Source organism: Meleagris gallopavo, chromosome 2 (genome assembly GCF_905368555.1).
Source record: "Meleagris gallopavo chromosome 2, MGAL_WU_HG_1.1, whole genome shotgun sequence".
Taxonomy (NCBI): domain Eukaryota; kingdom Metazoa; phylum Chordata; class Aves; order Galliformes; family Phasianidae; genus Meleagris; species Meleagris gallopavo.
This window is the reverse complement of record NC_139405.1, coordinates 53,386,461-53,410,157: the sequence shown is the minus strand read 5'-3', so window position 1 is coordinate 53,410,157 and position 23,697 is coordinate 53,386,461. Positions and strand designations below refer to the sequence as shown.

At 34.7% G+C, this 23,697-nt stretch overlaps 1 protein-coding gene across 12 annotated transcripts in view; it reads right to left on the bottom strand.

The window, feature by feature from the left end:
• The window catches only part of REPS1 (RALBP1 associated Eps domain containing 1), a 64,838-nt gene that overhangs the window by 23,609 nt on the left and 17,532 nt on the right, over positions 1–23,697 (bottom strand). For all 12 annotated transcript variants that reach the window (XR_014881377.1, XR_014881379.1, XR_014881378.1 and 9 more), the window contains exons 2-8: positions 23,328–23,451; positions 19,322–19,518; positions 9,916–10,069; positions 4,667–4,794; positions 4,056–4,218; positions 3,693–3,756; positions 2,308–2,462 (exon numbers count right to left, since the gene is read on the bottom strand). Coding sequence is in view for 9 of the 12 variants with exons in the window: in XM_085217179.1 (XP_085073305.1) it covers positions 2,308–2,462; positions 3,693–3,756; positions 4,056–4,218; positions 4,667–4,794; positions 9,916–10,069; positions 19,322–19,518; positions 23,328–23,451 (985 nt within the window). In the remaining 3 variants the exon portion in view is untranslated. The remainder of the gene's footprint in view (positions 1–2,307; positions 2,463–3,692; positions 3,757–4,055; positions 4,219–4,666; positions 4,795–9,915; positions 10,070–19,321; positions 19,519–23,327; positions 23,452–23,697) is intronic.

The following is a 23,697-nucleotide window of genomic DNA, read 5'->3' as shown; positions in this document are numbered from 1 at the left end:
AAATCAAAATGGAAAGAGACAGCATTTCTAGCACAGAAGTGAAGTGATTAAGGAAAGAGTTTCTAACAAAAGGACACTGTTTACACTCTGAAAAGTTTAAACTTCTATCAAAATAAAGAAAACAAAAATCAAGTAATTGCCCTTCTAAAACAGTCTGAAAGCATGATATGCACATTGATACCTCCATTGTAGATGAGGATTACTACACCAACAATTTCTTTTCTGTGTGTGAAAGTTGTATCACATGAAAAAAATACAACACTCAAAAAGCTATTCCAGTGCCTTGCTTTACACTTCCTGAGAAGGCTGTCCAGATGCAAGCATTATCAAAATATACCTTCTATGGGAAAAAAAAAGCATCATAAAAACAGGTTGATCTTCCTAGGCTTAAACTGCAGTCTTTATGTTGAGCAGACAGCTTAACATATACAATAACCTGCACTTAGACCTATTAGTAACTTATAGATTAAAATAGTAAAATTGGAATTTGAACTGTTGTAATTAAAAGTGAAGTTATAGCCAAATTAGTAACCTCCCCTTAAATAATTAATTCAATGTACATGTACTGGTGACAAATCCATGTCAGGTACTAGAAAAGATTAGTTGTTTCCAAAACTAGAGGCCCTAATAAAGAAGAAATAAATTGATAGCATAGAATGCAACAAGTTTGCAGATTATTTTTCATCAATGCCTTTAAAATCATCAGAAGAATCAAGTATCAGTTATATTTCTGTATTTTTATTTTTAAGCGCAGTATACACAGCATAATAATCTTTCAGTGCTCATCAGAACAAAGCAAAATTCCTTTAAGATAAGAGGGAAAAACATTCAGTACTTTTAGAAGTAGTTTTTCTTCACACTTAAAGACAACTCTGCACTTCCTGAAATTTTATCACAGCTGCCTGTGCAATAAAAATGGACGCTTAACACTTTTTGGTTTCATGTCTGATTAATAAAACTTTCAATGCACTTCAGCCATATGACAAAATCCTCAATGCTGTCTATGTCAATCAAAGCAGTAGAAAACCAGATATGAATTTAGACATTTTTGTAACTATAGGTTTTTTGTTCCTTTATTTCCTACCGAGAAGTTGCTTGGCAATCACCTGGACATAACAAGAGAGTGGTTAGTTTTTAGATAACTGTTGATAATTCTTATGAATGTCTTTGCCATAGTAATGTGCTTACTCATACTGAAAACACTACAGCTGACGTTGGCTGCTGCTGAAAGGCTGAGGAGCTGAGTGAAAAAAACATGGTTTAATTATTAAAGCAGAGCCACACTATCTAGTTTAAGAGCTTCTCAATAATTGCCAAGTGAAAGTCTCTGACATCCTACACACACAGTAGGAAGGGACTCCTCTCTGTTGAAATATTTAGTAAGAAGATAAAGTGCTAGAAAACCACAATACTTGTGCGCCCAGCTGTGCACCTTCCAGAGCCAAGATTGCTTAATGTTTGTTTTTTTTCTAGTCATTAAATTTTGACTTTTTGAAAAAATGTAACAGAATTCATCAATAATGAATGGCACCTAAAAATAAACTTCCTCTAAACATAAGCTGGTAAGAGACAGCAAAGTAAAAAGGCTTCAAGTTTTATTAACTAATAAAAATTGAATGACTCAACATTTTCAAGAATGATAACAATGGAATTTTGAGGAATCATTTGTATTTCAAGTTAATTTCAGTAGAAGTTAATTTATTTCAAGTTCTATAAAAATTCAATGTTCATTGCAAATACCGTATTTACAAAGTAGATTATAGGTATTCTGCTTCCTTTATCTGTTTAAAAATAAAAATGAAAGATGGTCAAAACCATTCCACTTTTAAATGGCACTTTTACATGTGCTTTCGTCCTACCTCTGACATTATATCTCAGAATATTTTTAAGTAGTTTCAAGACTTAGAAACAAACGCCCTGTTTTTAGAAATTAGGGCAGACAAAACATTCATTTGAAATCAAATCTGAAGTACATTGGGATTGGGAATTTGGAATAAAGTGTCTAATTGTGAATATAGCTAAGGAAAATAAGACTGCCACAATATAAACTATAAAGGAAACAGGCTGTATGTCAAAATGAGACCACACATATACTATTCTTAAATAACATCTCCCTAGAGAAACATTCGCTTAGATTAGTTCTGAAGACCAATTATGGTTTCTAAAAAACTGCACACTGATTCATCTTCTACCAAGTACAGCAATATGCTTGTTCACTTATAAACCCCCAAGTATCTCCTGAAATACTGTAACTTTAATTATGCTATCAATTGCAAATAGCAAAATTGGTGCTGAAATGTATCTTACCTGTTGAGTCTTCCAAATCAATCAGTTTGGGCATTAAGCTTTCAGGTAACTTTTCTGGCAAATCATATCCATTCTTCCTAGCTACTACCAGATGAAAGGCAGCACAGAACTCATCCAACGTCAGTGCACCATCTTTATCAAAATCCGAAAGTTCCCTAGAAAGGAGAACTTACTATAAATGAAACCAAATTTGTTTCCAAAAGACATATTTCTGTTGTGCTACTTGGAAGAAGAAAGAATGCAGCCTATAGTTGATTTTTGCCTATTAAGCACTCCATATTAGCCCTCCATGCTCTATTCTCCAAAGTTTTTACTATCAGTACTTAGAGGTTAAAGAGCAGATCCAAACCCACTTATCTCTCTCCAATTTTTTGTTTGTTTTTTTTTAACCATTTCTCTGCATTTAAGATAGTATTATAACATTATTGGTATCAGATTTTGGTATGCTAGTACTTTCTTACAGTGATAGTGCCAAAGCATCATAATTTATTTTCAATTAAATTGGAAAATATCTGAATTAGAAATCACTGTGCTGATGAAAGTTCAATTCTTTCAAGGTAAGTCAATTAACATTAGCATGCAATGATATATATATATATATATATATATATATTTTCCAGAACAGAATGAAAGAAAAGATTAGTACCTGAAAGGGGCCTACAGGAAAGCTGGGGGAGGAGCGGAGGGGACGGGACTTATTGTAAGGGCATGTAGTGACAGGACAAGAGGAAACAGCTTTAAATTGGAAGAGGGTGGATTTAGACTAGATATTAGGAAGAAATTCTTTACTGTGAGGGTGGAAGACACTGGAACAGGTTGCCCATTGAGGCTGTTGATGCCCTCTCCCTGAAGGCATGCAAGGCCAGGCTGGATGGGACTTTGAGCAACCTGGTCTAGAGGGAGGTGTCCCTGCCTATAGCAGGGAGTTGGAACTACATGACCTTAAATGTCCCTTCCAACCCAATTCACTCTATGATTCTAAGATCTATACCAAACCAAAGCTCAATCATGAAGTACTTCTAAATGCATTTCAAAATATTCACATCTGTATATTTTATTTAACTTCCGTCCTGAGACTCAAATAAACGTAGGAATAAGGAATTTATAATTTATATTCAAATGCATCTTTAAAAATATAAAATTTCAAACCAAGTACTTCTTACTCTGAAGTGTTTAATTTTTTTTTTTTAAGAAGCTCAGAATGCTGCTTAAAGTATCAACCTAGACCCATTGAAAACCACTAAAATATTGGCATAAATGTGAATAGAAATGAACACAGTATAATAGTGAAACTTTACTTAACACCTTCTAGTAAGGAGATGGTTAGATAACAACAGATAGCTGTGATCTTTCAAAACAGCTATCCCAAAACACACCACACTTACCAAATGTGGGACAGTTCAAGAATAGGTAGCTTCGACTTAGTGAAAAATTCCTTAGCTGCAGATCCTGAAAAATTACAATAAGTTTTTAATGCTTGAACTATTTTAAATCATCAGAAGACTTACAGATTCATGGTAAAGGACATAAGCTATTTAGCAAAGGTTTAGAGAAAAATGGCACTAATTTCCAGAGGTGAAGTGAAAAGTGGTTTCAAGTCCTTTCTTGAATTACACTGCAGTTTACCAGAATGTTATCACTAAAATGCAATACTTTCTTTGAAATGGTATGCAAACCTAAGTACCCAACAAAGTCTTTGTACCAGAACTGCTGCACCCACAATTATATTTTTTTAAAGAGTAACTTACCTGGTATAAATCCATTTAGATCAGGTTGAATGGTTTTAAACTGATTAACATAATACTGCCTTTGTTCATCAGTTATTTTCCAGGGGTCATCATAACTACTTGATTGCCTACGAATTTCATTTGTTGTTGTAGCTGATGCTACAGTTCGTACTGTTGTCTGGTCCTGAAATGAAATATTTTTTCCTCAGTATTATCTACCTAAAGTGCTCTTATGAATTCTCAACTTCTTGCCTTCAAAAAGTAAAGCATAGTTAAATCTCACAGTAGTTTAAAAACTACAAGAAACTATCAGCATAGTGCATCTACAGGACAGTGACAGGGTATTTTTGCACATGGATACAAATGGGTAGGAATGATTGCAGTTATGTAAGCAAAGAAAACAACATGGCACATACACAAAGAAGCTAAGCACAAATATTTCATAATTGCTGACATTTTAAAAAATTAGTAACTTGCAACTACATCACTCATATGAAGTATCTTTTGAGTAAATAGCATTGAACAGACTACAGCACAGCTACACAGTAAACATCTGCAGTGAAAAATATATATAAAAAAATGAATTGCAACCACTTGAATGACGCAAATTAAATACCAATAAAGTGTCACACCTGGACAGAAGCAGGATGCATGGCTAAAAGAGCACTGGTTGGTGGGGTATCAGCAAAACTGACCCAATTTTCTTGGTGAGGTGGTGGTGAATGACCAGACCATATGGGATCACTAGAAGTAGATGAGCCTGAAAGTAGAAGAAACATTTCTTTTTTCAAATAAACAGAAACAAAAAACAGAAACCTGAAAAACTGAGTAAGAACTACAGATACAGAAAGCAGCCCAAAAAATTCCAACCATGAAACACAGGTTCCCACCAGGAAGACACGCTTGTAAAATGGTGAAGAAAACTGAAACCAAATTGCATAAGGTGATGCTGTTGACCTCCTGACAACTCTTTTAGACTTCTGTATTTGGACAAGTTAAATCTGTACTAAAAAGACAGAAGTGAGGAATGAGCTTATTGCACATATGCAAAATTTAAACTTTTATACATTTGATGCATCTTAAATAATACTCAGTGCTTTCTCCTCATTGAAATAAGCTTTTGTACTGACAGTTATTTAAAAGTGGCACAAGATTTCAGAATGCAAGTTTTTTTTTTTTGTTTGTTTGTTTGTTTAAGCTTTTAGTTACTCAAAGAATATATCCTTGGAAATTCTTCTTAAAAAAAAAAAAAAAAATCAGGCTTTTCAGCATAGATCTTTTTTCTCTAATTCATTCTTAAATGAAGTCAGTTGCTTTAATACAGTCCAATAATAATAAAAGGCACCCATACAGTTCCTTAACAAAACTTGACTTGTAACCAAAACTCCTGAGAACAGAGGTAATAAGACTGACAGTTCTTTTTGCCTCGGAGTTTTTCCGCAGCTAGTCTAACTCTAACACTTCACAAAGAAGCATACCAAAAAGCTTTGGAGTTTCTTTCCACTTGCTCTCTAAGCACAGAGCAAGCAGACAATGAGAATCAGGCAAATCCCTCCCATTCCTCCTATGAAAATGCTACACTCCAAGTTTACTTGTGTTAAAACAGCTTTCCTCCTCTGCCCCTCAGCCACTGACATTATTACCAAAATGTTGTTTTTGGATTTTATTCCTGCCTTGATTTGTTCAAACAACTTTACTGCAGTTAAGTTTGTACCCCTATTTGCACAGTACTTTCTCCATGGTAGTACTAGCACAGCAACAGGGATACCAGTAGTACCAAATTGTTATAACTTCCAAGTACTTCATACATACTACAAGAGCTATTTCCTTTCTCCTTCCCCCTTCAATCATCCCAAGAACACTTGTTTTACTGTTCTTGTTATGTAGATTTTTTACGACATAGGGTGGGAAGGCTGAAGAACACACACATAAAAAGACTATTACTAACTGTGGACACCTAGATGTATACATAGTTATGAAATAAAAACAGCCAATAACTCAATTCTCACTCATCAAAACAACATCTATTTCACATTTGAATTAGATATAATCATGCCCCAGTTTCTTCTCAAACTAGAAAAACCAGATTGGGAACCACTGAGGTAGAGGTGAAAGTGGAAGAAAATAGTCACAGGGAAGACTCAGAACAGTCAGCACTTATGAGCTGTTAGCCAATCACTTCAAAAGCCTGCGTGCTTTTATCAGAGAACACCACTGAAAGTGCTCTGAATAGAGAGCATGCCTAAAACTGACTATCAGATATCAGATTAGGACTAGTTGAAGAAACACTATGTTTACTATGGAGACATAACTTGAATTCCTGTGGCTGCTCTTCATCCTTCTGCTGTAGCTTGAATGCCACCACATCGTTAAATTCGGAAGATGATCTAATCTCCTGTGGGATAAAAGTTACCCCTTCACTTTAAACTACAAACATAAATATAATAAGTGGTCTATCTAAACAACAAGCTGCTTGTACTTTTAAATAAAGTATGAGTTTATCTTATAAGAGCTCATTTTTCAAGTAACCTTGTGAGCTACCAAGTGCACTCCTTACCACTAATTTGTGATGGAATAAAACCAATACAAGCACAATAATAAAATGCTTTAGAGCTCTTCCCTCCCTTAATAACCGTGTCTGCCTTAAACAAGGCCAAGTATCAGTAATTACTGAAGTATTAAGTAGGAGACAGAGGACCATTCAGTGCCTTAGGACTCTAAAGAGAGAAATGAACTGTTATGCAATAGATATTCTCCATTTCTGTCCATGAAGTTTCTAGACTGCCGATTCCATGAGTCATACCAAAACTGCCCCCAATGAGGAAAATAAATCAGCACGGCTTGAAGCTGCAAATTCTCACGCATATTCAAGACATTGAAATAAAACTTGAAGGTAACACCAAAAAAAGCTGGCAGAGGTCCCATGACTGAACAGAAGATTTAATCTTTTTGACTAGTTTAAAATCATACTACAAGCATAAACTACACACAAATGCTCCGCTCTGCTTCCAGTCCAAACAAATTACAAGATGATGAAACTTAAAATAATTTTTAGCCTCTATTCTGACACACCACTCAACAACCATTTGAAGTTAAGCCAGGAGAAAGGATTCTTTCTCCCAGGTTTCTCATGGTCAGCACACTTCTAGATACTGAAGCTGGAATGTAAGATGAGTTGAAATGAACATAATTTTATCCTCTTCTGTAACTCCAGGAACAGGAGATTCTCATTTCACATTAATTCTGTTTACTTATGTATTGGGTCTGCTTGGAATTGAATTCATTTTCTTCATAGCAGCTCATATGGTGCTATGCTCTAAATATGCACCCAGAACAACACTGATTAATGCACCAATATTTTAGCTACAGGTGAACAGTGTTTGCACAGCCTCAAGCCTCTTGTTTCTTACTCTGCTCCCCTCATTGAACAGACTGGGGAGTATGTCAAAGACTGAGAGGGGACACAAGACAGATGACTCAAACTAATCAAGGAGATATTCCATACCATGTAGCATCATGCTCAGCAATAAAACATTAAAAAGGACAGGTAGTTTAGCATCAGCCATCTTTTGCTTGGGAACTGTCTGGTTGGTGACTGTCTTTGAATAATTTCTCTTTTCTTTCACTTCTTTCACTTACTAAACGTTTTTTTCTTGAACCATAAAGCTATTTTTTTTTCTTTTTTTTTTCTGCTTTTACTCTTCCTTTCCTCTTCCTCACCCCACTGAGAGAATGTGAAGGTGTATGCTGCTTAGGCATCTACCAAGGTTAACCCACAACACCTTATAATATGAAGGGTTCAGTTACCCACTTCATCGTTCCATGAAAACTAATCTAGGAGAAGAACCAGACAGATCAGACACAAGTCAGAACCAAGACATAATGTGATTTTTAGCAGCTTTACCTTAAATGCAAATTAAACAATTGGAAGACTTGAGAGACGTGGGTTTTAATAGAATTGACAGACATTCAAAGGTGAGACCTAACCTAACCATAAACTTCATTTCATGCTATGTATTAATTAGATCTAACAGAATCACGCTCACACTTGAGAGCCTCATGCTTTGAAATGGGACCTCTGTTATCTACCATTATTCTCAGTGTTTTACAGACTATGAAATAGAAGCAGAGAGACCTGGGTTCTTATGTTTCTTGGATCACAAGTGAAATGAGATAGTCCTGCCGTAAGTCCCCTAGTGAAATAATGTAATGTCACCTGCAAATTATCTGATTATTCAAAAACATCTTATTTCAAAATAAAGATGAGTTCACAGAACTGATTTTAAGGTAAGTAACCAAAAATCTGTCTTGTTCTGCACCTTAATGTTAGAACAGCTGTTTTTCTGCAAAAACAGCTCTTTAAAATGTAGGCTGAAGAGGGAAAAAGAATGAAGAACTGTCTGCAACAGCTGAAAATCAACAAAATACAGTGTGATAGAATCATCCAGTGAACAAGGATGCCAATTTTTATTAAATATGTAAATCCAGTCCACCCTTAGCATTGGCAGAACAGACAATCATTCTTATACAGTATTTCTATATGACTTTAAACACACTGAGAATATGTTTAAATATGGAATATAAAACTCAAGTATGTTGAGCTAATTCAGTATGATATTTTCAGACTTCTGAAAATATTATCTAATAGACATCACAGGGAAAGCCCAGCCAAAAAGAAATATTAACATGGTATTACAACTTTACTTTTGAAGGGCAGTACTGAACACTTCAATGGAGTAGTTTCCATGCCTTCCAGTAGTACTTGATTGTGCACATGAGAAAAAGGCTACCAAAGAAACTTCTATTTCACCTTGCAATAAAACCAGATCAACTAAACTTTGCAAAGGAAAATAAAAAAAATCAAATAAAGAAACTGCTGAAAAATCACTAACAGCATGTTTAAACACCTGGGCTAATGCCTTAGAAGTGCTTGCATATGCAATGAGCAAACTAATAATATTTATTTTTATTCTAAATTGACTAACATGTACTTGAAAATATTAAAAACAGCTACATCAACTCATGCATAAAACCAATTTAATTTCTAAATGTCACTGAAGATACATTTCGTTTCTTTATTCAGTCAATTATAACAACAGAATACCTGGTTCTATGAATGCTTATAACAATTAAAAGGGGATATACTGAATGATCAACCTGGAAATACCAAGACTGAAATAAATAAACCAGTAAACCACACCTCAATCTGAAATTACAATTTATAAAATGTTTCATTTTTGATAGTCATAAATGTCACATTAATTACTATTACTCCACTATTCCCAAGTGTTTTAAATTGAGCAGATTATCAGAAAAAGAAACAGAACTTCTTCATATTTAAGATTTTAAGGGAAAAAACTTTTTGCCACCAGAGCACAGTGATACAATAGCGAAAGTCTTCACCTTAAATGAAGAGAACAAAAAAGGTTAACCTACAGAGAAAACAAATGATTTTACTTTGATACATTTGAGATACAGTAGCTTCAGCTACATTTACATGAACTTTAAAGAAAACGTTAAGAGAATTAATTTTTTCAACAAATCATCTGATCCATCAGAAACAATTCAAATAATACATTATCTGCCTCCTTCCTTTGAGCTGCTCGTATCTCTGGGCGTGCTGGCATCTCCTGTCAATAGGACATCAGCTTCATATTACAACTTTTCACTTTAATACTCTTCCCTCTCTCCAAACTAAGCATTTTCTGTACTACGCTGAAAAACAGATCTGTCACAAATAAAGCCACAGATTCCACAATGCTGACACCAGCATGAAGATTTGAATCTACAACCAAGTTTCCAGAATTGGAAAACAGAAATGCACCATCTTAAATTCTACAACTTTGGGTTATGGTCAAAGCATGACAGAAGACATTTATACCTGGTTGTGCTTCACTAAATGGAGCCCAAAAAGGCCCAGGTCCAGCAAGAGGTCGTTCATTATTCCCTCCGCTGGGATGGCGATTGTGCTTCCTCCATGTGTGTGGAGAGGTTGGTGGGGATTGCTGTGGTGAAACAACTGGAGATGTGGACTCCTAATAAAACAAAGGAACTTTTTAAGTTTTGTACTGTATAGCTAAATATATAAAAGCCTATCCATAACCATAATTTCTAGAAACAATCATCAATATAGTTAAAATATACTTGGATAAAGACAAATCTCAGCACTTATTAAAATGAGGGAACAGATGTCAGGTACAGCATAAGTAGCACCAGACACATTCATTTAAAAAAAAAAAACAAAAAAAACACACAACTAAGCAGGCATTCTCAGGACAACAGCAATGCCAAGTTAAATGACTTAGTTTCAAAAGAAACTTATTCAAAAAACTCATTTTCACTTGTGATAAAAGTTGCATTTGAACCCAGATCTCAAAAGAAAGTTATTTATTATACAAGCAATGATCATACCTAACTGTCATCAAGTGACTCATAATCCAAATTATCTTCTTTTAAAAAAGAAATCCAAATTAAACACTGAAAAACATAGCAGACATTATTTTTAAATGTGCAAAAAATGTAGATGTATTTTTTTTCCAAATAATTATGCCCATTATGATATATTTCTTTGTTGCACAGGTTAGAAGGTAGTTCTGTCCTAATTTTAAGGCTTTTCTTTACCACTGTATTCTTCTATTTCATCCCTTAACAGACAGGAAAATAGAATCACATATGTATCAGTTCTCATGAGACATTCAGATCAACAGATAATTCCACTTGGAAGAAAATAACAAAAGAAATAAATTGAACAAAGTGAAGTATTCACAGCATAGAAGTTTGCTATGCCTCTCAACTTTAGCTAAATGGGTAGGTGAAAACCAGTACAAGCAGTACAGCAAGATAGCAAGATTCAGCTCTGAATTTCCTGGGAAGTAAATGTGCTAAAAATCTCAATATCTTTTTCAGCAGTAGACAAAAATATATGTTTGGAACTCTTTTGCCTGATTATATTAAGTGATATAACCTTTATTTACCTTTCCAATTCACCCACAAGATACACACTGTAAATAATTTCAAGGATTTACTAACACATGTGAATGTATACGATAACATAACTCCTATTAGTTTCAAAGACAGCTATCCAAATAAACTAAAAGCCACACAAATATACCCAGGAAATAGCTTCCTAACAACTGCTAATGTGCTATCAAATACTACAGACAGATTGACTGTAGGTTTCCACATGATTCCCAAAACCTGATTTACTTTGCTAAATATTCAAAGGCCATTTTGTCTTATAACAACAACATTACATCTATAAAAAACTAAAAGTCAAAGTGCCATAAAACTAGCTTTTTTCCAAGCAACATACATTCTAAAACAACACACATTTAACAAAGTTTAAAGATCATGATGACAGGTTAGGTTCTAATGTGTTGATGTAACCTCTCTCTCCCATTTCTTTTCTTTTGATTTCTGTCTTCCCAGGGATACGGGGCCAGCACGGTCGATTCTGCAATTGAGGTATTTGCTAAAAATCAGGACCATTGAGTCAGATTTCTTCAATTAAAGCTCCTAGACCACATCATTTCCAGTATTTCACTGAGAGTATTTAAACTGACGCCTACATATATTTGCAAACAGTGTTACAGAGTGGCTGAGAGCAGTAAAAACTCATTTACATTTTTAATTCATGGACCATCCAATGGCATAGTCACCATTTTCCACAATATCTCTACCAGTCAAGATTATTATGGCAGTTACTCACTGCTCTGAAATTTGCCTGAAGTTGCTGCTTCTTAGCATCTTACTTGACAAGAAATTATAAGTGATAGTACATGGGACAGTGATCAGAAGGAGCCAGGGTACGGTTAGAGGAATAACCATTCAATCTCATTTCTAGCTTCCAAGCTGCAAATGGCATTCTGGAAGCTAGAAATGAGGTTGAATGGTTAGTCCACTCAGAACAACAGAGCAATAGGTTTTTGGAGAGCCATGATGATACATCACTGATGATAATGACAAGCTCCCTCTTTCCACTGGTATAGAAGATATTTTTTTAAATCAAAAAAGTTTTTAAAGATATTTGAATTTTTAGACTAAAGACCATGAGTAAACCTAGGGACTGCTATGCTTGGTCACAGACATTTTTCATTTGCTCTGGTATTTTTATTCCAGAAAGTTAGATGGTCCAAAAGGACACAGAAGAAATCCTGAAGCAGACAGATGCACGATAGCCTACATAAAGGAAACCCATTCAGTACTTCTAGTAACTGGATGTGAACATCTACTTTTCACACACTGCCCTCGTGAAGCAGCCTTGCCTTGAGGAAGGTGACAACTGTCACTATTCAGTCATAATGTTCAAGCTGTTGTAAATATGATCTTCAGCTTATTCTTCCAAACACTTGCTTTCCATGCAATTCTATAAAGTAGGTAATGAAGGTAAACAGATCACAAAGAGCAAGAGAAGCATAATGGTTAACCTTGTTCTCAATGTACCAGTCAATGTTATATCAGAATTATAAACATCTACAGATTTCCCACAATTAATCTGGAGCTTCAGCTTATGGACTTCAAAATTATTAAACAGAAGAAAATATGCAAATCTGATGTCAAAAAGCTTCTGGAAGGACTTGCCACATCTTCAACTTCATTATGAGACATTTCCAAAACATTTTCAACCCATTTAACATAGCATTACTGTGGCAACATCTTATCCCCGTGTAACCCCAGTCCTTCCCTCCCACCACTCCTCACAGCTATTGAGCTAGCCTACTAGAAGCCGCAGGCATTTGAACATCTTTAAAATGTATATTATATATATAAATGGCTTAGCCAAAATACTGATGGTTAGATGCAAGTGTAAAGGAGGAAGATGCAGGCCAGGAAAGACTGAGAACTGTAGAAACATCGACTCAAACACAGTAATAATCATGGAAAAGATTTACTGAAATGAACTACATATAGGTTAATTCAGCACGTGTGTGTGTGTGTGTATATACGTGAGCTACTAGGTGCATACATGCCTCTTCAGTTGATAAAAAGAAGTTACAACTTTAATACACTCATGCCTAAGAAAGTGGGGTTTGTTGTACAAAGTTTTTGCTTTGATTTTGCACCAGGGTTCCAGCTTTAATAAACAGGCTTCATTTAAACAACCTTTGTTTCTCAATTGTACAAACTCACAAAATATGCTGTTTATGAGAGCATAAGCTGCAGTTGAGAAGATGGTATGTTCATTCTCATCCATCCAATCTATTACTAAAGGAACTAACCTTAAAAGCCTGAAATATCCATGACTAAATTTTCGTAAGAGCATTAGGATACAGTACCCACCTGGAGCACTATTCCAAATCCTAATATGTAACAATTGCAACAGATCTGTAACTTCAGGACAATGATAACTCAGTAGTTCAATATCATCATATTTAACAGAAGTTACCCACCTAATCTCTTTGAGAACTTTAGCAATTTTACCCATCTGCATACTGTAGTCAATGTATCATTTATTAAATTAGCTACTATTAAAATCCTATTTTGCTAAACTGTTTTAACACTTTCATAGCAATTCCATTAAAACATTTAGAACAAGATTTAATTTCTATCCAAGCAGAACTCAATAAAAGCAATAGTAATTGTAACATTCTTCTTTCTACTATCTTATTCATTGCTACGTCATTGCGGAAAAGATAAAGAGATGTAAATAAAAGCAAGCTGAGATAGATAGTTAACCAACATCTTAACCTTAAATCAATCCAGCAACTAATTATAAAAAAAATACAGTTACAGTTAACAGGCAAAAATCAAGTAATTCATCTTAAAAAAAAAATTACATTTAAAATAATAAATTTAACCTTAGTTGTTAAAAAAAAATCATGACTTTTGTTAAATTGGAATTACTAAACACTATGAAAGGCTTGAACTTGGACCTTTTTGGAATGATGAGCAGTAACTAAAAACAAGGTGCTAATCAAAAAAAGGTGTTATATGGTTCCAAAAGAAGAACTGTAGTGAATGTAAGTCAAACTGGTGTAAGGCAACACAATACCGTACTAAAGCAACACTGGAGTGATCTCAACCTCAAAAGGAAATTGCAAGCATACATGAGTCAAAAGGGATTATAAACCTTTTCCTGGATCTCACACCTCAGGCCAGAAGAAAGCCTCCTAAGGAGAACTCCAGAGACAATGAAGCCAGACATGGTATCCGAAGGGTAGCTCTAAGGGTGTTGTGGTCCAGGTCCTGACACCACACAGCCTGCATAAGAGTCAGGGAACAGATCCATTATGAAGAAAGATTGTGCTAGAGATGGTAATTGCATTGCAGAACCCGTGGTTTTGTAATCAACTAGTACTCATATTGAAGAATAAAATAGTTCAAGATTCAATGTGAGCTTCTCTACATGAAGCACTATACATTTTTTAGATTGGGAGGTGTGGTTCAGCCAACTGGAAACTTGTTGGACCTCAACAGTCTTACAAGTTTTAGTTTTGAAGAAGGCAACTAAAAACCCAGAGATAAATGGAGAGGAGATAAATCACAGCACCGGAAATTTTACTCAAGTTTCTTCAAAAATTTTGAGACAAGGAATTGTGCTGAATTTAACCTGAACTTTGCTATACTTCACTGTGGTGCCATACAAGATAATTCCAATAATCTGGAGTTTAATACAAGAATCTAATTTGCAAAAGAAATGGCTAAAGAATGAACCACAGTAGCATGAGAACCATATGACAAGTGAATTTTCTAATAATGCTGCTGAAAGACTGTTTTGGGGAGTCACCAAACTTGATACTGCAGGTAAATGCTTATGCACACAAGCACACTAATGAACTTTGACAGTAAATGTGAAGGAGGCATTATAAGAATAGATTATTTTGAGGACAAAGATAACTACACTATCAAAATATCAAGTACAAAATAGTTTTTCAAAGAATAGAAATTAATAGTGAAACGAATAATGAGAAGCAACCAATTGAAAGTAGAAGACTGGATGCATAGCTCAACTGTCAGACCACTATTATGTCAATATGACAGATCCGCTTTCTCCACAGCTGCTAAGACGTATGAGGTGAGAAACTCATAGGAAGTAATTTATGAAATAATACTAATACTGGTGAGATCTCATTTGAAACTAGAACTGTAAGTCTGGTCAGGCAATTTCAATGAGAATAAACTCAAACTGGATCAAGGGCAAAGAAGGATTACAAGGATTACCGTGAGCTATTTTGTTAAACAAAACAGATTACAGATTTTGTCAAGCAAAATGAATAGTAAATACTGGTGGCGTTCTGCAAGAAACACAAAAGACAAAGTTGTTAAAATAACAAGTAATACCTGACCTGAGGAGAGTTAAGTGGGAATTCTAAATTCCCACTAATATTCCACCATATTCCCATTAAGATGCAGGAACAGTTTTCCCCAACACTGACAGTGCAGATAAAATGTCTGTTTTAAAAGAGAATCCTGATTGTTTTTTAAAAATAATTATCTATTACAATTGCACATGACAACAGAGGAACGGTGATTTTCTAGACAAGGAATTGCACAACATTTGACCTGAACTTCAGTATATTTCAGTGTGGTGCCAAAAGAGAGAATTCCAACATTTGGAATACTAATACATAAATCCAAGTTGCAAAATAACAACTCAGACTCAGTGACAAAAGAGGTTTTTCTCAGCTTTATGTTCCTAAGCAATTTATTTAATACCATATATTTTTATCTGGAATTACCTGTTCAATCTACTAAACAAAATTTAAGAGAAATGCTATATTGGCAAACCTTAGAAAAATACCCCACAACTTCCCATGTAGTTACAAATGTTGAAGTGATCCAGTATCCATGTGTACCAATTTTGAGCTGCACTGATATAGCAATAGTTCAACACAATCTGGCTTTTTAAGTGTTATGCTTAATGCACATATAAGAAAAATGCATACCTTCAATTTTACATTTTATTTTCATCTGGACACAGCAATGTTTCACCTTATAGCATTTGCTACGTAGTTTTTACCTGCTAGAGCCTTTACCAATTCAATCTAGTTCCTGTCCCTTTCCTGAAAAAGGCTGTAAACTAAGTAAAAGTATCCTAAAGTGGTACCTGGCTCACTATCTGGATCACATTTAAAGACACTAAAAAATCATCTGCTTGTTGATTTTAACAACAAAATGCAAAGCATGCAAAGATAGCATCTAACAGACTGATACCGAAAGCTTTTAGTCATAGGTAAATTAGTTTTAGAAGAAGGAAGCAGCCAGCAACATTTTGATTAGGGAGTATTTCCTATGAAATGAGTTTCAGAACATTTATTAGTCCCTTAAAAATGTTTTAAAAGGATCAAAAGGTCCTAAACTTACTAGGAGGTTTAAAAAAAAAATAAAAATGCACAAGAACTCGGCAGAATCCTGTTTCTCAAGATTGGCCTAATTTAAAAGTTTAGTAGTATAGCTGCCATTACCCACATACAAAACTATGTATACAGTCCATGACTAAAATAACCATGTGAACAAAACTGCTCATACAGATGTCACAATGACAGCAGAAGTTTTGATCTGCTTATTGTCTATTTGGCAACAAGAAATGACACCAGTAGAAAAACCTATTTCCTCCCAGTGTTTTATGTCCAGTAAGGTGTGCAGTCAACACACCGTTTAGTTAGTAAAGGTTTCTTAGTTGCCTTTACTCTTAAAATCAGTTCAGTAGCTTCCTGAGTGTGACTTCTGTTATCTACTATGCATACCAGCAATATTAGAGAAGATAGAAACTTCTGACTAGTGCTCCATTTACATAACACCATTATAAACTAAAAATCTCACCACAGAAATAGCAACAGAAAAAAACAATATTCCTGCATTTGCCCTGTACTTACTGTAAAAGAAACCTCATTTGTAGCTGCTGTCTGGAAACAGAACTTGATTTCAATTTCCTGATACCTTGCTGTATCTGAGTGAAGCTCCAAATAATCAATGATAATAATAACACTGTCAAAATAATATATCAAAGTTTTTTATATTTCAGCACACAACACCCTAAATGAAGTTCTTTTACATAGGCTACTTGTAATTATGAAATATTAATCCGTGTGACATTTCACAACATAGAAAATGGCACATGGATGTAACCATCCTTTAAAGATCAGGGCCAAGACAGTACATGATTTCACTTAAATATTTTAGTCAGAGTACTTCATGAAATCAAAGCACTTTGAAGTGGCAGGTATATTGCCAAAGTCAGTATATAGTTTAAGGAAAAAAAATAAATCATATTTCAGAGTCACTACTAGAGTATCTAACAACTAAGTGACAAGCTCTGGTAGTGAAGTATATAATCACAAGACACTTTAATTCCTCCAGAAATAAAAGTGACCTCTAGGAAAATGATGTGCTATAATTTGCTTCTCAACCTTCAGTAACTTTGATCTTGAAAAAGATGGCATGTAACATTGTCTGGACCTCCTTCTACATATAACAAATCTAAGCATTATCTCCAGGTAAAGACAACTTGATCAGCAATTTCTAGGAAAAAAAAATGTCCTCTAGTCATTTATTATCTATTTGGGGTAAAAAAAAACAACAAAAAAAAAACCAACCCACTCAAACAATTAGTATTTATATGGTTAAGTGAGAAACCTGGGGGGGTACCAATCCCATTCTCAGTCTAAGGGGATTCAAATCCTCTGTACCACTCTAACATAATGTCCCAAAAATAAACATTAGACCAAGATGGGCAGCTTGAACAGACTTGTTATACAGTCAGAAACGTAAGAACCAACAACAGAAGAGGTAGTTTTATAACTGGGTACAAAATCTGACAGTACTTCCCTGATGTTCTGAACCATAAATACAACTTAAAACTGTTGGACTCAATGCTGTATTGAGCTACATTTACTTCAAGAGACTATTTTCTGGTATAGATCTCTCAAAGCACTTGTACACAGGGCTCCTTTATTTTGCACAGAGATACCAGGCTGCTTAAAAAAGCCAAGTCAGCAAACTGAAATTTGGATCCTCATATGCCTTTGTGAATACGCGGCTTCTGTCAGAACTTGGAGATCCCAAATACTAGACTTTGTTGCTTTGAAGTTAGACCAGGACAGATTCCTGTATTAAATTTCAGTCATTCACTAGAACTCAAAAATGAATAGAAGTATACAAATCAACCAAAAATCAACCAAAAAAAAAAACCCTCAAAAATCCAATCAACCTAAAATCCCATCATCAGATAAATGGATCATAGACCTCTCTAGAACTGTATTTCAAACACACCTCCTCAAAGCCAAACAAAAACAAGCTATCTTCAAATCTACTGTAAGAGCTCATTTCATTACTGTCTCCACTTCCAGTCTAGAAGGAAGTGACCATCACTGATTATGGATGGCCTCTGCCAATTTATGTTTTGGTTTTCAATTGGGTTAGCCTGGACTACTCCAAAGAGATTAATAAATGAGAGAACATAAGAAACATTTCAAAGTTCCTTGATTCTCTATAAAATCTGCCCAGGAAAGAGCATACCACAGCAGAAAAGAAACAGGGCATTCAACAGCTACACACAGATACAAAATTCCAGGAAAACACAGTATTCAAATGTAGTGTTCTTGCTTTGGTAAAAAGAACTGTCACAAAAAAAATTTCCCCATGGAAAGCGAACATAAAGACTAAATAACAAAGAATTGTGAGGAAGCACAAAGCCACAAGCCTGTACAGTTTTCTTTTATTCAGATTCCTGAAGATGAAGTAGCTGAACATGAGAGAACCAGTGAGCAAAAGGAAATCAGTTTTCTCATCATTATAATACAATGAAAAACTACACAAAAACTTCTGTGCGTTTGTTATTTCTGGCTCTCACCTTCTCTAATTAACAATCAAAATCCTGAACAATAGCGTGTAAGGCAGAGAGAAGTCACTGTGAGATTTTTCTAAACAAAGTAGTTCAGGTTTAAAGGTATGACAGCATATTGAAGGACTAGACATCCAGTCTTCCATGGCACTCAGTAACACTGTTGTGAAGACCAGGAAGCTGATGTGAACTCTGACAAACTAGGCAATAGTATCTCAATGATTACAACTTGATAGTTATCACATCCTACACATTACTTCTTTTTTTCCTGTCTCAATTATCACCAATATTTCAAACATACAAGAACGCATTAAACCCTCCTACACGCAAATATTACAGATGTGTACTATTTACACACACACACAATATGTTTCTAATTATTATTATTATTTTTTTTTTTTTAAAGGAACTACATTGGAAGTAACAGAGTTAAAAAACACTATCAGACTGATACCTACGCAGCAGATTAGTGGTTAAGGGTCTCATTTAATTTAAGTTTATTTACCTGTTGATCACTTGATGTACGTTGCTGAACTGCATCATGGCTCACAGAGCCTTTTTTGACTTGTATCCTGCCAGGTGGAGGAGGAATCACACCTGAATAAGAAGCTGGGTTATCAGCATCTGAAGAATACAAGGCCGTGTGTCTTGATTCTTGTTCATTTTTTGACACAACAAATCTGGGAAGAGGGAGATCCTTCACTGTTTAAAAAAAAAAAAAAAAGAGAGAGCAGGCCATTTACTATATACAAGTATGAATTATAAAAATAAAATATGCACTTTATTTTGTAGTTGAAATTTCACGCATGCCTCAATTATTTAGACATTGAGACTGTTGTTATCACCAACCCCTTCAAGTCAGAAAACAGCAAGTGCCTTTTCTGCACCATACTTCATGATTCTGCTACCCAAGTTCTAATACAAGACTTCACACAGCTCCATTAACTTAACACTTTCCACTATAAGTCTGCACAAAATGCAGTAGCAATCATACAATCTAGACTTAGCTCTTTTCTGAGTTACATCAACATTCATTACTCAAGTTTGATTAGCAATATTTTTAGAAATTGCCATTTCTAGATATTTATCATTTATATATAAATATTTAAAATTAGGTTGTTTTCATTAAAAAATGGTTCATCAGCAAAACAAATGCTAAAGTATAGCAGTGTTCACCATCATCTTTAGTGAGCTGCTGTCACAGTTGCATTTATAGTAGATAATACAATTTAGCCTTATTAAAAAGATGTGTGTGTACACCTTTCTATATGAGAAGCTAAACTAGTTGTTTTAATGGAATACAACTGGGAATATTCTACTATGAATTTCTTTTTTTTAAATGAACACCTAACCTTCCACAAAAACTTTCTACCAAAAAAAAAACAAAAACCAAAACCAAAACCAGAAGGTCCTTAGCTTTATGGTTTACAACTATGTAAGTGTTCTATTTCTCACTGCAAAACTTGTACCATTTTTCTGAATCCCAATCAGATTTCTCACTAGTCCACTGTGAATCAAAATAAACTGAATTTGCCACACACATTACTCATCTTTGCTGTGTTGGAAAAGCAGTTTACAGTATGGGTCGAGTTCGATTCCTCCCAGGGGTTGCTATATGTAGATTACATAAGAACACTAGAACTTCTTCTGATACAAGGGAATTCTATTTTGAGTCTACTGCTTGCTCCAACATAAGGTTTTGGCATGAGGTATCTAGCACTATTTCACAAAATAGCATCCAAAGCTCACCAGGAACAGAAAACACAGCACTGTCATCTTTAAAAACAAGACTAGAAAATGCAGATTTATTCTTACTGTACTACTAAACTTTTATGTGGCAACTGAAAAAAATGCAGTTTTTTACTTCTCTTCTGATTTTTCCCCCATAACAGCAGAAAAATCACATTTTAACATTACTTTTGTTATAATTCAGAAATCACTGAATTATAAATGTTACAGTAGTTATTAATGGAAATACGATATTAAATTAGAAAAATTTATAAAAGTTCTCTGTATTTCTCAAGCCCACATCTTTATTAACATTTTCTTCCACCAAAACCAGCATTCTATACTTAGAAAACAAACACTACTTCTGAACAGATACTGCACATTAATATCTCAATTTTTAGCTTACTGGAAGGAAAATTTGCTGGGATAGCAAAAATAAAAAACAAACCAAGCAGTCAGACTTAGAAGCCTGTAGTATAATAAAGCCAGTATTTTTAGTAAGTTTACTTTTTTTTTTTATTTTTAGTAAGTTTTTACACCTGTGTAATCATGAAAGCACTTGGTTAATTGAAAATCAACTGGATAATAATTATATTAAATGGACTTAGAACCCCAAATCTGACTGTAGTCTGCACTCAGTAATTCACATAAAACCAGCCTCCTGCTTGCTGAAGAGGAACGCAGGGAACCAAAGAGCAAAAGGAAAGGGAAGGGGAGAGAACACACAGAATAGTGAAAAAGACAACCACTAAATAAAAAATATGCATAGTATACAGGAATAAAAAGTCGTCTTGAAGTAAAATCTTTAAATATTTCACTTTGAAGAGAAAAAGAGCATAAAGGATGGCTCTAACAATTCCTCTTCAAGCTTCCTCAGATGGACTGTGGATAGAGCCCTGCTGACCAGGCTACTGAACCATAATTTTCAAAGGAAGATAACCCAAGCTCAGAATCATTATGAATCTTTCAGCCTGCTATATTTTAGCTATTTAGTAGCTGCAGCAAAATTTCTTGAACTACTCTAGGAGCAGGGACTTCATAGAGAAGACTAGAACCACTGCAACCAAGGCAACAGACAACCAAAGCTAAAAACAGCTAGGGTAAAAATAAATGTTCTGTCGATTATACTTGTTGTATTTAGTAGGTTTGGAACGAGCTACAGAAAATTACTCCTAGAAGTCTAGAAAACATGACAAGTATTTCTGGCTCTGCAATAAATCAAGGAAACATATTCCATCACAAATTCCAATTTTCATTTTTTGGAATTCTGTACTTCATTTTGATTCTTTCCTTCAAATTTCTTCTGATACAACCCAAGCTTTTTTTTTTTTTTTTTGTATTAAAAAACTCAATTAAGGTATCTTATATTAAAATAAATCAAGCACACGAAAGCACTGAAATAAGTTACATACGGAGATTGTAGTATTTGTCTTCTTTCATGGGCGTTTGATGAGAAATCCCACCATTGTTTATCAAGTTAGTTTAACCAGATATTAGGAATTGAAGGTCCCTTTTCCAACTCACTGATTCTAGGGCATTCTGCTATAATTTGCCAAAGCTTTAGAACTCCGGAACATTCAGCTCAAGAACTAGTGAAACAGCTTATAAGCATGGTGATATATGAGCAGAAAGGAACTTCAATACTAGCAAAGTGTTGAATAAAACCATGCACTTTTTCAAAAAGCTACAGGAAACATAGAAGTAGTATAAACTGTTTGTAGAAGCCTATAATAAAAATAACTGTAAAGCATGTGATGATTCTTTACTCCTTCATAGGACTGAAGTATTTGACAAAGCTATTAGATTGTTTTTACTGTATTCTCCTTACTTACTTGGCTTAACCTATACTCTTCAGAATAAAAGAAAGCTTAGGAGCTTTTAATATTATCAGTATACACAAATTCTACTGTAGAATTCTACATGAAATCTACACGAATTCTACACTAAAATCCACTACAGTAATCACTCAAATTCAAAGCTGCATTCGAAAACTAAAACCTGGATTGCGTACTTGCTGCAAAAGGCTGCAGTGGCTTACAACCCTGTACATCACCTTCCCAAATCTCTTTTCATCTCACATAGCAACATGGACACATGGATTTGCTTACATCACTCAGAAAGCTACAGCAGAGCCTCAAGGCACTTTGTGCTGCTCTGAACATTCATCCTAAAAATGAGTCTCTCCTATTCTTGTTACCCACATCATACCTGATCTTGAGAAAACAACAGCTGTTCTGTTTGATAAAGGAACTTTTCACAGATGAGGTCTTTTAATTAAAATATCTTAAGCTATTAATCTTGATATTTGGGCTACAGAAGGGAAAAAACTCAGAGCAAGTGCAAAGGAATGTAGCTTTGGAAAAGTAAAGTTTGCATTTGTTACTATCGACGTTCCAAAAACTCAGCATGTACAAAAGTATGCAAATGTTACACTCCCCTTCTCCTTCAAATTCTCATTGCTCCAATTAATACTTTATTCAGTGGGTACAGTCACAAGTTATCACATATTCGTCTATAGAATTAACTTGTACTTAACACAAAAGTCAGTAGAATTTGTCCACTTGGCCCATGATAACAGTACTTACCTCAATGAACAGGAGGTAAGGTACCTCACCTTACATTTACTGCTTAAGAATAGACTGCCTCAGTCTCTCCATAACTGGTATTTTTAGATTATCAACATGTACAGAAAGACAAACCACATTAATTTACAAGATTGCTCTCCCAGATTCTGTAAGCAAAGTACAACTCAAAACCAACCCACTCTCCCTCCTTTGCTTTACCTGTATTTAAGCTTTCCACTCTTAGAGGGAGACCTGACTGGGCCACAGCAACGAGTTTCAAAGCAATATAAAATTGACTTCTTCCAAAATAGCCAAGTCTTGTTGCACCACAGAGCTCCATAATCTGCAACAAAACACAGTTACTTCTATGAGGAAACTTAAAAATACAAATTGTTCTAACGAGGCAATTTCATACATTCAAAAGCAGTAGATCTTGCGTTAAATGCATTAAACAACTTTATATGGAATCCCTATACAGTAGATGGCAAGACTTAAAGCATATGATATTCTTTACAGCCAGCAAAAGTTCCAAGTCTAAAACTGAAGTTTCCTTCAATTTTCTTTTTCCTTTCACCTCTTTTTGTGGTTC